At 39.0% G+C, this 15,705-nt stretch overlaps 1 protein-coding gene across 1 annotated transcript; it reads left to right on the top strand.

Annotated features, from left to right (window-relative positions):
* The first annotated feature begins 5,258 nt into the window (after window positions 1–5,258).
* anxa13 (annexin A13) lies at window positions 5,259–14,961 on the top strand. Its single transcript, XM_085419086.1, has 11 exons — window positions 5,259–5,415; window positions 9,210–9,285; window positions 9,399–9,493; window positions 9,585–9,755; window positions 9,847–9,880; window positions 11,390–11,469; window positions 11,704–11,772; window positions 11,861–11,962; window positions 12,136–12,211; window positions 12,500–12,612; window positions 13,681–14,961. The coding sequence occupies exons 1-11, from the start codon at window positions 5,401–5,403 to the stop codon at window positions 13,798–13,800; spliced, it is 951 nt and encodes a 316-aa protein (XP_085275212.1). The 5' UTR covers window positions 5,259–5,400; the 3' UTR covers window positions 13,801–14,961.
* The last annotated feature ends 744 nt before the right edge of the window (window positions 14,962–15,705 follow it).

The following is a 15,705-nucleotide window of genomic DNA, read 5'->3' as shown; positions in this document are numbered from 1 at the left end:
TTAAGGAATGTCACGACAGGTTTATGCAGAGCAACGAGTTTCTTCCAGGGAAAGGTGTCGCTGTCAGATCTTCTGCAGGACACCAGTAGCACCAAAGAGTCCACAATGAACTTTAAGGCATCCAGTATCAGCAGAGAGGTTAAACTTCATCTCATCTACATCATCTTCATAACATTTCTCTAGATACTTATTTTAAATGTGTCCATAGCAGAGCAAAAATTGGTACTAGAAAGACATCAATAAGCAGGTAGAGAAGAGGAGACAACACAAAGAAATGGTGAAAAGCTGAAACCTCACTGATGATTAAAAAGTTAGTTACTTCAGTCCAAGAAGAACATTTGTACTTTATTGCATCACTTATACTTTTAATGCATCCTCATACTTCTTTTTGGTAAAAACAACAACAACAACCTCAACAGCCAAATAGTTAAACTATTTGAGCGAGATTGCATGCAAAGTTTTCACAGCTCTTATTTGCCACACAATGAGACCACGCAGCACTTTGTGTGGTGCCCCAAACTACCACCTGGGTACAGCAAGAATGACCACAAGCCACTACAATGCTAGAATTTTACCACAAGAGCAGGTAAACAATGCACTGTTTATTAGCATTGTTCTGTGCAAACAAAAGCCTAGTGTGCTCAGAAAGCCTCATGATCACTCTGAACTAAAAGAATTCAAAGAGGGCTGAAAAATATCTGCTCAGATAAGAAGCCAAAACTGAAGTAAAATCTTGAATTGATGAATTTGTTAAAATATTGAAACAAACAAATCCATGAAGATGTGCTAAGACTATTTTTCTCCTGTAGTTTTCTTTTTTTAAACACAAATATTTTGGCCTCCTTTTCCAGGCAGGTCTTTAGTGTCAGAGCAGATGAAACGCAGCCCTCTGTCTGTGATTATTAACAGTCGGAGCTGCTCAGACTCCAAACAAGATGTGTTTGAGGTCATAACGGGAGTCTGGGTGCTGTGCCAGCATGACATTACAGCCTGGATCCTCTTGAATGTCGCCTTTGTTTCCTCCCCCAGATCTGTGTTAGAGGCTTCAGCAGGATCCCTTTCCTCCGCCTGTGAAATAAAGCCCAGGACCCTTCCACCCTCCCCCAGACACGTCTAAGTTTTGTAGTCCTTCAGAAATTTGGACTGTTTCAGCAGCGAACTCTCGCAAGGAAAACAATAAATTAAGACAACACAAACAGAGACATTTTGAACAATTTACAAAAACAAAAGCAAGCTTTCAGTTTGCAGCTGCTGCCAAATAAACAGGTGCCTGCAACAGTGTTGCGCTCCTCATTGCATACCGCAATCACACCTTGTCCTGGCAGAAAAAAGTCAATGCATATTGAGCATATTGAACTTGTTCATCTTAACTGGTGAGTCAACAAATTGTGTTTCAAATCCTCAAAGAGGTTTAAAGTTATTGCAAAACTTTTGGTCTCAATATCTGAACTTAAGATCTCTTAATTCTTTGAAAGCATAAGAAAAGCAAACAGCCAGATGAGTATTACTAAAAATATTTGCCATAAATAATCAGACTGTATTTATAGATCAGTTTGTGTTTACATGGGACAAGTAAAGGTCAGTTAGTAAAGGGGTCAATTTGACATTGTTGTCATTGTTTTTCAGTGAAATAGAGTATTTTAGAGTATTCAAAAAAACCCCACTTCAATCAATTTAGAAAGTCAAAAGACAATCATTATGATGCCTGAAAGTAACCATAGCAACCTATTACCATTTTGGCCCACAAACAGTTTACATCTCATTTATTTGGGATCTATACCATGAATGAGGCTGCTGTGGCTTCCCTTCATGTTTAAACTGAGGCAGTGATTCTGTAGCAGTAGATTGCTTAATGCTTTGGAGCAGATTTAAACACTCCAGGGTTTCTCCTTCAGTAAAAAAAAAAAAGTTGGCATCCATTAAAGATACTTTGGCTTTTCACCAAGGAAAAATTGCCAGTAGTGAAGCTTGAAACACAGTCAGGTCGTGGAGGCAGCAGACTAAGCAGAGTATTCCAGATGTTGTTCTCCCCAGCCACATTTTACAGTTCCTTCTGGGGGATTCCAAGGTATTCCCAGACAAGACAGCATTAAAAAAATCCCCTCTCATCCCTGCAGGCGGTCTGTTCTTCAAGATCGGGTCCTCCACCCGAGGCCTGGGAGCTTGAGGCTCCTGCGCAGTATCTTAACTGTTCCTAGGACTGCACTCTTCTGGACAGAGATCTCGGATGTTGTTCCTGGGATCTGCTGGAGCCACTCACCTAGCTTGGGGGTCACCACAACGTGCGCTCCAGGTACAGATGTTTGTGTATACTATGCCGACCACTTGGTTATGGCGTTCCATGTATGCTCTGCCAGCTAGTATTTTGCACCCTGCTGTTATGTGCTGGATTGTCTCAGGGGCATCTTTACACAGCCTGCACCTGGGGTCTTGCCTGGTGTGATAGACTCCAGCCTCTATGGATCTTGTGCTCCAAGCTTGTTCCTGTGCTGCCATGATTAGTGCCTCTGTGCTGTCTTTCAGTCCAGCTTTGTCCAGCCACTGGTAGGATTTCTGGATGTCAGCCACTTCCTCTATTTGCTGGTGGTACATACCGTGCAAGGGCCTGTCCTTCCATGATGGTTCTTCCTCTTGCTCCTCTTCTTGGGTTTCTGCTGCCTGAGGTATTCACTGAGCACATGCCAGCATTAGAAATGTGTACATCAGAGGGACAGGTCAGGTTGAGCAGGACCACTCTGTGTGGGACTCTCTCAGCCCTCCTAACTTCACCAACCATCCTGTGAGTATATGTCTTATTTATTTATATTTAATCTAAGTTTAGTCCAGGTCTACAGCTCTGATGTTAGGAGGAATTTTGAATTGCATCAGCACAAGCATAATTGCACAAGACCTTGTTTACTAAGTGAGCTGCAAAAGTGAGAACCGAAGCTGCAGAAACTTTTATGAATGAGAAATTACAGTGTGGACAACTGTTATTTAATTGGTTTCAGCAAATTCATGTGAGCTTACAATGTGTGTCATTACGACATCCTACACAGGCCAGTGAGAATCACTACTGATGAAACTTAATCTGGCTAGTGATTGTTGTCGCTGAAAATGACTCACATTTTTTAGAATGTGTTGCTAATTTGCTTATTATAGTGTCTCACATTAAACTGTGTGAGTAATCAGCCGAAATAAGTTTAACTTTCCCTGATTGATGTTTCAGGAAATCAGCATTTAATGATATATCAAAGAGAGGTGACTCATTCCCTCTGATTATATGGCTTTGTAAGTGTGACGATATCAGGCATTTAACCGTGTATTATGGAGGGCAGCGGCAGCGCTATCATTCAGTGGGTGAGTAATTATGATGCAGTGACAGTTTTAAGGGACAGTAAAATACTCACTGTTGGAGCACAGGCTGGTAAGGTTGGTAATTATACTGTAAGAAACTAAATTCTTTAACGATTTAACAGATCATCTTTCTGACTCTGGTTTATTAATTATATAAACGCTTGTTAAATTAAAGAAAAGGGGTACAATAACTATAATAAATGAATAAAGTGTTTAATTTCGTGTCTCTTTACTTCTTTGTGGGAAAAACACGATGTGTGAACAAGTTAAAAATAACATTAAAATATATGTAGGAAAATATTTCTGAATGATTCAATTAAATGAGATTCATTTTGGTCAAAGACATTAAAAATGGTTAAATCACACCTAAATCATTCTGGGTTGGTTCTGGCCAGCCAAGAACAGGAAACAAAGGAAATGATTCATACAGACAAGAGAATTAGACAGCAGAAGATTTGAAAAACATCGCCTGGTCTAATGAGTCTTGATCTTTGCTGCATTGTTCAGAAGGGTCAGAATTTGGTGTACGCAGCATGGATCCATCCTGCCTTGTATCAACAGCTCAGGCTATGGGTGATGTGGGGGTGTTTTCTTGCAACACTATGGGCCCCGTAGTATCAATTAAGAATCTTTAAACACTACACCCCACCTGACTCCTGAGTGTTGTTGATGACTGTGTCCATCCCTTTATGACCACCCATCTTTTGATGGCTGCTTCCAGTAGGATAATGAACCATGTCACAAAACAAAGATCATCTCCACCTGGTTTCTTGAACATGACAATGAGTTCACTGCACTTAAGTGACATCCACAGTCACCAGATCTCAATCTAATTGAGCACCTTTGGGATCTGGTAGAATGCCTTATTAAGTCTGACTAATTTGTACTGATCAGAAGCAGTCACACCAGGTGTGGTTAGTATCTGAGTTACTGATGGCGATCTAATAATCATTACCCAATGATTTATTATATCTACTACAAAGTCTTGTAAAGGGAGTGGACTGATCCATGACGATCTTTTCTGGGGGGGTCTGTATTATTGTACAGGAGGGCCACAGGGAATCCATATATTATCTAAATCACCTCGCTGCCTCCTATATGGGACAACATGGATTCTCAAAATGTTCTCATCTAATGTATCCATTCATATCAATGTATGGTATGCATATAGGACAGTGGATCTGCAAAAAGTACAAAATGTTCAAATGCGATGTTGTTTTTATATAACTAAACAATATTTCTTCTTTGTGATCCACACAGATTTTCATTATTTTTGTTGTAATTCTGGTATCACATAGGAAGAGGAAAAGGGAAAAAAAAAAACAATGCATTTTCCTGATTTGAGTTATTAATTAACTCGACTTTGGTGGGATGGCTTTGACTTCTGGGCTACGTTAGACCATTATAATTGTAAAGTTAACTTCTGATTTAATGACACTCCTAATTGGTGTTTGTTATGCATTTGTATATGACCAAGTACTATAAATGTGTTTAAGATGCACACTGTCCCCAACTTGAAGGGGCATTAAGAGAAAAAAGTATATTCATACTAATTTTTTTAAATATTTTTGATAATGGTAAATGATCAGGAGCTAATCATGAAGTGAGCAGGAAGAGTAACTTCACTATAAATAATGACCATATAATCAATATTGGGGGGGGGGTTGGTGCCCTATGCCTCTCTTCAGTACACGCTCCTGGTTGCTGTGTAATAAAATCCTCGTTTGTGCACCATATCTTCATACCGACTATTAAAAATATTTGTATATTGGCTAATTAAACTATTTAATCGGAAGAATTACTAATATGTTCTTATATAACGCAACATTTCTGGAGTGGATCTTTACAGTAAGCATGATTAAGTCAGACAGAAACCGGGGGAAGGGCTGTGGACGTTAACTGCGCACGTAACCGGGCCACGCTGTGCTACGCGGTGACGTCACATTCCAGTATGTGCAGCTGAGTCGCAGTTTGGTCAGAAGAGGTCAAATATCCCCCAAACCCACCCAAAGGCTGCCAGTTCAACAAGAGATCAGCCGCTGCTGACGGATCATCTCCACGAAAATGGGCAACTGTCAAGTAGGCGTCATTCTCCTCCTAATCTCTCTGAGAAAAACACTGATTAAAGGCTAGATTTTTAAAAAAAAATCTCTTGGCTTCGCTGGTTTAAGTCTGTATGAGCCATACTTTCGGTTCGACCACCGCCAGGAATGACGGCTGGATTATGTCTTTGTAGGAGTTTAAAACATGTTTTATTTGCATCATTTTAGTCCGTATAATGCGAGCCGCCCTCCACTTTTAAGGCTTTACGCACAACCCATTTCATCATACGGAACCTCTATTATTGCGACTACACTGACGAGATAAAGAGCTGTGAATATAGATTCTCAGTTAGCGCTGTTTCTTTAAGGTTCAAGCGGTGTAAACGCTGCAAATGACACCGTCTGGGAGACGCCGTATCGGGGTTTACGCAAAGGAAAGGGCCCCTCCTTTGCGGAATTTCATCACGGTCCCGTTACACTAGTTCTTTTTTTCTTTAATGAGTTCGACTGTGCGCAATGAAAGGATTTCACGGGAGGCTGTGGATCCTGTCCTATCACCATGTTATTAATCAGTACAAATGGTTGACACTACTCTTTTTATTTGAGTGAGCAAATACTACAGCTATACTTTTAATGATTCAGCGCTGGATGTAGAGAGAAGAGCGTGAGATGAATTGTTTTTGTCAACACTCGACCACTGGAAACGTACTAACCATACTAACCACTTCCTGGCTGCATTTTCCAGCCTGAAATGTAAAAAAAAAAACTAACAAAAAAACAAGTACAATATATTTTCTGAATCCACAAAGGCTTATCTCAGTGAAAACATATTCTATCCACTGCAAAAGACCTCGACTTTAAAATCTCATCTGGAAATCAGGGACTTTTCAATATTAGTCATATTTAATATTATAGAAGGGCAGAGCAGAATAGTCCAGGAGATGTCTTTCAGATGCTTCCTTATATACTGCTATAGGTAATATGGCTTGGCACATTGTTGTGAATAACTTGTGAACCTATAATATGTCAAACATTTTAAGGCAGAAAGAAAATTTCTGTGAGAAGTTTTTGGCAAAGTTCCTTTAAAAATGCTATTGATATATTTTAACTGGGAAAAGAAAAATAACTGGACTGATTAAAATGCAGAAAGAAGAATAGGTAGAATAAGGTCCAGTTATAAGGATACTTGCAAAGGAGATTTATTTCATATTTATTTATTTTATATGTAAGTATACAGGCTCTAATACATCCATAGACTCCGCCTGATATTTTGTTAAAAGTTGATTTGAGGTGAAGCTGAAGAATTCAAAACTCTCCACCTTTATTATTCCATCCACTTTGTGCAATGTAGCAGCACCACTGGCAGCAAAACAGCCCCAGCGCATGATGCTACCACCACCATGCATGACAGCTGGTACAGTGGTCTAAGGTTTGAAAGTCTCATCTTTACTCCTCTTGTCATTGTAACCAAAATAAGTCAGTCTTTGTCTCGTCTGACCATAAAAAAAAATTTCCCAGAAGCTATTTGGCTCGTCCATTTATGGGGCTGGAAATTTCAGTTGATTTTGAAGATCTTGACTTCACATTTTAAGATTTGCTGAGTATTGTAAAACTCATTGCAATTATAATGTGATTTAATTGCAAATTATTATTATTATTAATAATAATTAATATTTTTGTTTGTGCCTTTCAAAACACTCAAGGTCACCTTACAACACAAAAATCAGGATGGATTATCACTGATGTGAAAATGAAAACAGATGAGTTTTGAGCTGAGATTTGAACTCTGTCAAAGACTCAAGCTGACAAAAGTGCAGCGATAATGGGTTCAGAAACAAGGTGCGGCACAGCTGAAAGCTTGAGCACCCGTGGTGTTAAATTTGAAATGAGGATCAGTCAGGAGATCAGCTGAAACTAAACAAGGGAAGGGGGCACAGGAAGGGGTCCTCAAAGTTAAACTTTGTCAGTATCTGTTTTATCCAGTATACAGTTATCTCACTTAAGTTATTTTTTTTTGCTTAGAAATGGACAAAAAAAACCCCCAAAAACATGCCAGCCCCTATCAGTAAAACCTGCCACAAATGCTGCCATAGGATGGAGTCAGTCTGCGATCAGTCTGCAATTAAAGGGTGTCAAGCCAGTTATTAAATTTTTTTGACAATACACCAATGAAATGTCATAAATCATCAAAAATCCCATATCTGATGTTGTCTACACAGACAGAAATTCACATTTGTTACCTTTGTGCTCAGAAACCTTTGTGTTCTATAGAAATATAACCAGAATAAAACCAGCTGGGAGCATACATGCCAACCCTCCAGATTTTTCCGGGAGAATCCTGAATTTCAATGCCCCTCCCAAAAATCTCCCGGAGCCATCATTCTCCCGAATTTCTCTCGATTTTCCACCCGGACAACAAAATTGAAAAACCATATCCCACACTGGCCCAGTCAATTCCAGTTTCCAACAATGGCTACTACTACTGCAGCTACTTAGTTTTTATATTACTCTTATTACTTTTTCTGGGTCGCAAAATAAACTTTTAACATATTTTCAGGCGAGAATGTAGCTGTGTAAACTTCAAATATCTGAGCTGACGAGAACAGCAATCTCCCGGCACATTAAACATGACATATAAGTCACTTAGATAACGTAAACATGTTATTGTTTGGCTTTTTTCAGTGTCTTATTTTTTCGTGAGTAAATCGGTTTGGCTGAGTTTAAAGTTATTAGATTAGATTAGATTAAATAAAACTTTATTAATCCCTCGGGAGGGTTTCCACACAGCTGAATAAACGTCAAACAGAAGAAGGTTAGACCCTCCAATTTCACAGTTGCTCACTTCCAGTCTACCTGGCTTTCGGAGTACCCGGCCCACTTAGACCGCGAAGGCCAGTTCCGCCGGACAATAATAACGGTGACATTTAACTTATTTTATCCGATAAATAAACACTGCAAAATTAAAGGTTTTTTTTGTAAATATATGTATATGTATCCCCCCCCCCCCCCCCCCCCCCCCCCCCCCCTTTTGAATGTCTCCCTAATTCTGAGGTCTCAAGGTGGGCAAGTATGGCTGGGAGCCAGCTGAGATCAGACCCTTGAGTTGGGCTTATTGACAAAGACTCATTCAGACTGATGGCAACATGTTGGCATTGTCTGCAATTTTAGATTAGAGAGTAATACAGGCCTACGACAATCTTTCTACGTCTGTCCCAGGCAGATTGTGACTGCAGAAAGGTTGCCTCCCATCAGGCAGAGGTTTTTTGTAGATGCAGGAAGGTTGCTGTCCTGTCGAGCGAAGTGTGTCCAGTATTTGAATTTGTTTAATAACATATCGATATTTGGCGTTCCTATCGCCATACAAAATATTAAGATACTCGGCTGTATCAATGTTTCCCCTCACCCCTAAAATATCGCATATGTTATTTTAGGGGTGTTGTATGAACCTGTATATATGAAAATACCATAATATTCATGCCCATATATGTAGTCTAATGTATCTTTGCTATGGGAGACTGTTCTCTCTCTCTCTCTCTCTCTCTCTCTCTCTCTCTCTCTCTCTCTCTCTCTCTCTCTCTCTGTGAAACCCCTCTCAGCTTGCTTTTGGTCCCTCGATTGCACTTCACTGACTGCTTTCATTCATGTGGCCTCCACCAAGTTTGTTTAAAGAGTTCAGTTGCTGAATTCCTCAACGAGGAGCACCATCCCTTCCCCCAGCTGCCAGCTGCTCTTGCTTGCGATCAGAAATCCTTGCATAAACAGTGATTAGCTGTAATCAGTGTGTGTCCATAACAGTTACTGCATGTAACATTATTATTTTTGTTTTCTCAGCCCACAGTTTTTCCCTATGAAGATTTTGATGTTGTTGCTGACATCAAGGCCATTCGCAAAGCCTGCAAGGGGTTAGGTAGGTTGTGAATATGATGAAAACGGTACATTATTTAATTAAACTAGTCTCTTTAAACTTTGAAAGGATGCATCTGATTTCTCTGCATCTGATCTGTTGTGACTTCTTTTCAGGAACTGATGAGCAGGCTATTATTGACATCCTGGCAAACCGGAGTTCAGCTCAGCGTCAGGAAATTAAACAGGCCTATTTTGAAAAATATGATGACGTGAGTGCCATTTGACATGTTTCTCATTTCAAATGTGTAAGAAACATTTTTTTTATGTTTCTGCTAAAATCAGCATGTCTGTCTGGGATAGGAATTGCTGGATGTGTTGAAGAAAGAGCTGTCAGGGAACTTTGAGAAGGCTGTCCTTGCCATGCTGGATCCGCCGGTTATCTATGCTGTGAAGGAGCTCAGGAAGGCAATGAAAGGTCCGGGCACTGATGAAGATGTCTTGGTGGAGCTCCTCTGCACCGCTACAAATGCTGTAACTAGCAAAATATATATTTATATTGACAATCATATTGCAATTCAATTTCAGAGGAAATGTCTAACTTCCTACTTTTTTTTTTTAACAGGACATTGCCATGTTCAAGGAATGCTACTTTCAGGGTTAGTACAATAAGCAACTTAGCAGTTTTTAAATCTCTTCTCCGTTTGATGAAATTACTAAGTGTGAGTCATCAACCTACACCTCATACAGTAGCTTATTATTTTTGTCTCTAGTGCTATGTCACATTTTGTTTAGTCAAGGCCCATCCTGTTTCCACTTCCCTTTCATTATTGTGCTGGCGCTGAGAGTTGATTATACTTACCACTATAGCTGGCTATATCCTCTGTGGTTATAGGCACTGAAATCTTATGAGTTTTGAACAGAGTAACCTCTGTTTAGTTTTCTTTTTATAATTATGCATGGAAGGAATTACATCATCATTCAAGTTTGTCGTTGTAATTTTCTACAGAGTGCGTATGATTATTTAAGAGTTTGTTTTATTAGGATTTAGAATGACTAGAAGATTCTTTGGTTGATGTGTTTGATGGCTTTTAATCAGCCTGTGGATATGCTGGTTAGCTGAACAGATTATTAGCATGCTTTGTCCTTATTCTTCGGGTGAACTAGCTAATATGCTATGTTAGCACACTGATAGCTAAAGCTTACATTTTATAGACCTGAGCGATGACTTTGCTGACTTTGCTAGGTATTGTTGTTTTACTTGGGACAGCATAAAGCTAGCACAATAGCATATGCAGGGCACACTGCTAATAAACGTATAATGAGAAAATTATTAAATGTAATAGCAAGCTTCCATATAGTAGTCAAGCACCATGTTATAGTTATCAAATGTTTTATTGATGCTTTACGGGCCAATAACGAATAGCATAAGAGATAAATAAAACACAAACAGCAATTCAACAGTAGTTCAACAATTTTTATTATTAATTTATTAATTATAATAAAATAATAATAAAATCTTATTTTCTCACTTCAAGTAAAAGAAGGTTTGTATTCAAAAATAAAAAGGCTGGTTGCAAAATCTTTAAATAAGTTCTCTTCCTGTTTCCATACATTGAGTGTAAACACAAAGGAAAAAGGCTGTGCAGGTTAATATAACTGTGACAAATGTTGCACAGAGTAAAATAGAAATGGTCAGACAAATCTAGAAAGACCACTAGATTTGTCTAGTAATTGGTCTGTTGGTCACCTCAGCTATAAAGAATAAATAATAGCTTGTTAGAAAGATGCCATCATTCCAGTGCCCAATCCTAATAGTTTAGAGTGCTGCCCCATTTAACCAGGACTATGACCAAGTATGTGAAAATATTTACTTGAGTCATGTGCTCTGCTTCCAATATTACTTGTGAAGCTAACTAAGCAGCTAACTGCACTACTTCACTTTAGACTATTAACTAGTTTTCTGATTGTTGCTGTACACTTTTATGCACAGCAAGGAAATGAGAATAGGTGAATGGTTGCAGGAAATGGCTAAAATGGTGGATGAAATCTAGGAATATACTAACATAAAATACTATCCAGAAAACACCAACACACTTGTATCGTATGGTAAAAGAATATCTGGTGGTCCTCATGCTTTGTGACTTTTCTCGGTGTCACTCTTGCAGTGCACGAGCGTGATCTTGAAGCCGATATCGAGGGAGATACGAGCGGGGATGTTAGAAACCTTCTCACAGCTCTTTTGCAGGTAAGTGGCCCTGAGTTTCTACTCTACTCGTGTAACTAAATTCCTCCCATCTGTCCCTGGACTGAAATCGAGCTCACTCTCCCTTCGCCAAACCATGCCATGTGAACACACACACACACACTGGCCAACATCCAGACAGCCTCTCACGAGTAAAACGGAGCCCAGATAAAGTTGCGTGAGTCAGATAAATAGACCTCAGTAAGGACCAAAGTCCTCTTAATTGTCTTCTTCCAGGGCAACAGAGATGAGAGTTATGAGGTGGATGAGAATTTGGCTGAACAAGATGCTATTGCCCTGTTTGAGGTACAGTTTCATTTTTAAATTATTCATAATGGCATCGTGGCAGATTTATTGACCCTGAAAAACATTAATATTCGCTGAACTGATGCAGGCTGGTGAAAGCCGTTTTGGGACAGACGAATCCACTTTCACCTACATCCTGGCCACCAGAAATTACCTGCAGCTCCAGGCCACCTTTAAGATATATGAGCAGGTTGGTATTTGTGCCCACTGCTGCAGTGATATTGCATATCTGCTTGCACATATCACATCACTGTTTCCTGACACCTAAATCACTACATAAGAAATATTTGTATATGGAAAGTGAAAGGTTACTCTGTAAGACATTTACAGTGCTTAACTCAGCTAGTTATACTATCTCAACAGCTCTCTGGAACAGAAATCCTCGATGCCATTGAGAACGAGACTGGAGGGACACTGAAAAAATGCTACACTGCTCTCGGTTAGTATGAATTAGAAAGCTGTCCATATTAAAATCTATGATTCTAGATTTGATTTAATTTGATTAGAAGATTAGAGAAGCAGTGGTAGCATCAAAATCACATGGCAAACTGCTAGTTTTTTGTATACTAGATGACAGGAAAGTACGTTGGGTAAACTCCTATTGTGCTATGCAAATAAAAGTTTCGTGTTTAATAAGCATATTGAAGAATAATAAATTGTTGCTGCAGGAACATATGGTTCATAATCTGCTGTGGAATTTAATGAAACCCTTTCCTCCTCCTCACAGTAAGAGTTGCCAAGAATCCCCAGCTTTACTTTGCGAGACGTGTGAACAAAGCGATGAAAGGAGCAGGCACTGATGAGGACACCCTGATTCGCATTATTGTGTGTCGCTCCGAGGTAATTCCGCTAATGATGCATGACCTTGTTTATAAGAAGGGGCCAAAGACTGTCAAGCTAAAATACACGATAAAAGATGATTAAAAACATTCACAACATGCTGCGATTACTAAACAGCTCACTGATTATTACATCTTTTTTTACAGTATGCATGTTCTTACACTTTAAAGTCACTTATAAGACTGTTCACTGCCATCTTCAGGCAAACTCTGGTAAATCCTGTCCCCTGGTTTATGTTAAGATACAAACGTATAGTATACAAGACATTTTTAAATGCTAATCAAAAAGAATTCAAACAAGTGCAGAATGTGGATCAGAAATCTACTCCAGAAAATGTAAATGATTTAGGCCCCAGTCACGTAGGTTAGAGACCAGTTGGCAACTGCCTGGCAACCTTTTGTCACTATGGAAAAATTTGTATTCTAGATAAATTATGAGTAGTTGCTTTAGGTTTCTGACAGTCACTGTGAAACTGATGTATAAGCCCTACTCACAGAGATTTAAAGTCAGTAACCTCATGGTAACCACTGGTTGCTAGAGAAAAATGTGTATTCCCAAAGTGGTTGGCAAGTGGTTGCAGAAGACTGGTGGCTCTAGCTTTGTAAAAACTGGTTGCAAAAACAGGTATATGTTGCTGCAACTAAAACTTCTATGTGATTGCTTTGGTCACCACAGTTATCAGCAATTTGCATAGAAGCACCACTTCAGAATTAACTCCCAGATGTTATCTGGTGATACTGGGCAGTACTCCCAGTAACTCCAGGTTGTCGATGCCACACCGTCTTTGCGACCACTTTCACCCAGTAACTTATAGTGACTGCTAATCAACCAGTTGGGGAATACACATTTTTCCCTAGTGACCAGAGGTTTCTAGGGAATCGCTGGCCTGTCTCTAGGCCTGTGTGAGTGAAACTTTAAACATGAGTTTGTCTTCTCCACATTTGTTAGAGGGTCAAGTTGAAACTGATTATTTCCATCATATTATATTTGGTAAATTCCCATGAGTTGACTTCTGGCAGGCTCGACATAAAGGCTAATTTAATTTTGTGGTTCTCTTTTTTTCAACAGTATGATTTGGAGACCATCAAGGACATGTACCTGGAGAAGTATGATGTGTCCCTTAAGGACGCCCTGAGGGACGAGTGCAGCGGTGACTTTAAGCGCCTCCTTCTCGCTATCTGCCACTGAAAGCCAGAGAGGCAGGCAGGAAGGACGCGGGTTGTCTGGTTAACAAACTAACTTTACTCGGTCTCTCTGTATGATATTGTGACCGGAGCAGGAGGGTAGTGGGGCGATTAAATAATTAACTTGGCTCGTGTCTTGTCCAAACTGACTTACTGTTAATGTGGTTGGCTCTCTATTTTACCTCCTTCACAGACGCTGACCTTGATTCTCTTACTTAGAACTTATCAGTGAGTGAAGCTGTGTCTCACAATTACTGCCCATTTCTTAGTCAATTTTTAATCTTTAATTAACCAGCATTTATATAGTGGCCAGTATAAAGCACCAAGATTTCTACAACACAAACAGGAGCCAGCTGTAGTCACACTGAATCAATTAGATCGAGCGTGGTGTGATCAGGTGGCTTAAGACTTGATAAGATAATGACGTTAAAAACATAAGACCTGTATTTACTTTGCTACCTGATTCTCTTGCATTCACTAATCTATTAAGACTTTCATGTAAGTATTATGCTTCTTTAGATCAAATACTTCTTTGACCTTTTTCACCCTCCGTGCCCCAAACTGTGCCTGTTATAACTAATGCAATCAGTCAGCATGGCTTTGTGCTTTTAAATGAAGAAATGTGAAATTTCGAGTTGAAGGAGTATTAGCTGGCATTATGAAGGCTATGCAATGCAGTGGACTTGAATCTGAACTGTTCTCACAGCAGCGGTTATATATTTTATCAGTTTCTCATTGAAATAAATTATATATTGATATATATTTAGTTGCAAAAAAAAAGGAATTGACAAATCCAAATACACCTCTCCTTGTTATACATGTATTTTTTTTTAATATATTTTATGACTAACAAAGAAGAGTGTTTAATACGGAGCATTATTTAGCATACTGCTTAGAATAGACCAGAGGGTGTGTGAAAAGAAATCTGATCGTGATGTTCAGGTTGATTTTTAACATGTGGAGAATCTGATGTCTGTGTCACTTGTGTGTCCGTTAATGGCAGCTGAGATTTATTCTTATGAGTGACCACTATTATAAACATATTGCAAAAAGATACTCAAATGACTTACAGCACATGAGATAGTCACAGCATCAGCCTGCTTATTAGCTTCTATATAGCCAAAGAATTTTAGTCTTACTGCTAATAAAGTTTCCTTTAATGTCATCATGTCTGACTTTATTCATACCTCAGTAATCCAAATGGCCTGGAACATGAACACTGAACATGTTACACTGAATGGGAAAAGGCTTACTATCATTTTATGTTCCGTGAAAGGAGACCCCACCTTCAAGTTTGTCACCACCCCTTTGCTGCTTTCAAGGACAGTGGGAAATATGGTAACAGCACGTAAATGTAATTTAATTTAGGAAATCAAAATGGGAAATGTTCACATGTAAAGGACACAGTTAACCAAGTTGGGAGGTAAGTGTTGAGCTTTCTTTTATTAACCTCAAAATATCTTTGAGATTGTAAGAATATTTGTTGTAACTTAACAAACACATTAACTCTGTGGATAAAAACAAATAAAAACCAAAGAAAATAGGTTACTATTGTTGTGTGCACTGAGGAAGATGGAAGCCTCAGTAATGAAATTTACCAGAAACCCCAGACACAGACAAGTACCTACTCTTTGACTCACACTGGAACATAAATTTGGGGTGATCAGAACCATACAACACTAGCCAGAGAAAATTCTCTCTGTGGAAAAAGGAAAAGAAAAGAAATACACATTTGAAAAACAAAACAAAAAATAACTCTTAAAACATGTGGTTATCCTAACTTGGCCTTCATAAAATCAGCAAAGACGCACAAGAAATAATGTCAAACATGAATAAATATTATTTCCTATTCTAGTTCTGAACTTAAAGTACCTACTCTGGTGATGGTGTGAAAGAGTTTAAAAACTAT

This window comes from Rhamphochromis longiceps, linkage group LG9 (assembly GCF_057381845.1).
Source record: "Rhamphochromis longiceps isolate RC_006_pf linkage group LG9, R_longiceps_female_GT1.1, whole genome shotgun sequence".
Classification (NCBI taxonomy): Eukaryota; Metazoa; Chordata; class Actinopteri; order Cichliformes; family Cichlidae; genus Rhamphochromis; species Rhamphochromis longiceps.
The sequence above is the reverse complement of the archived record's forward strand: the minus strand, read 5'-3'. Positions and strand labels throughout refer to the sequence as shown.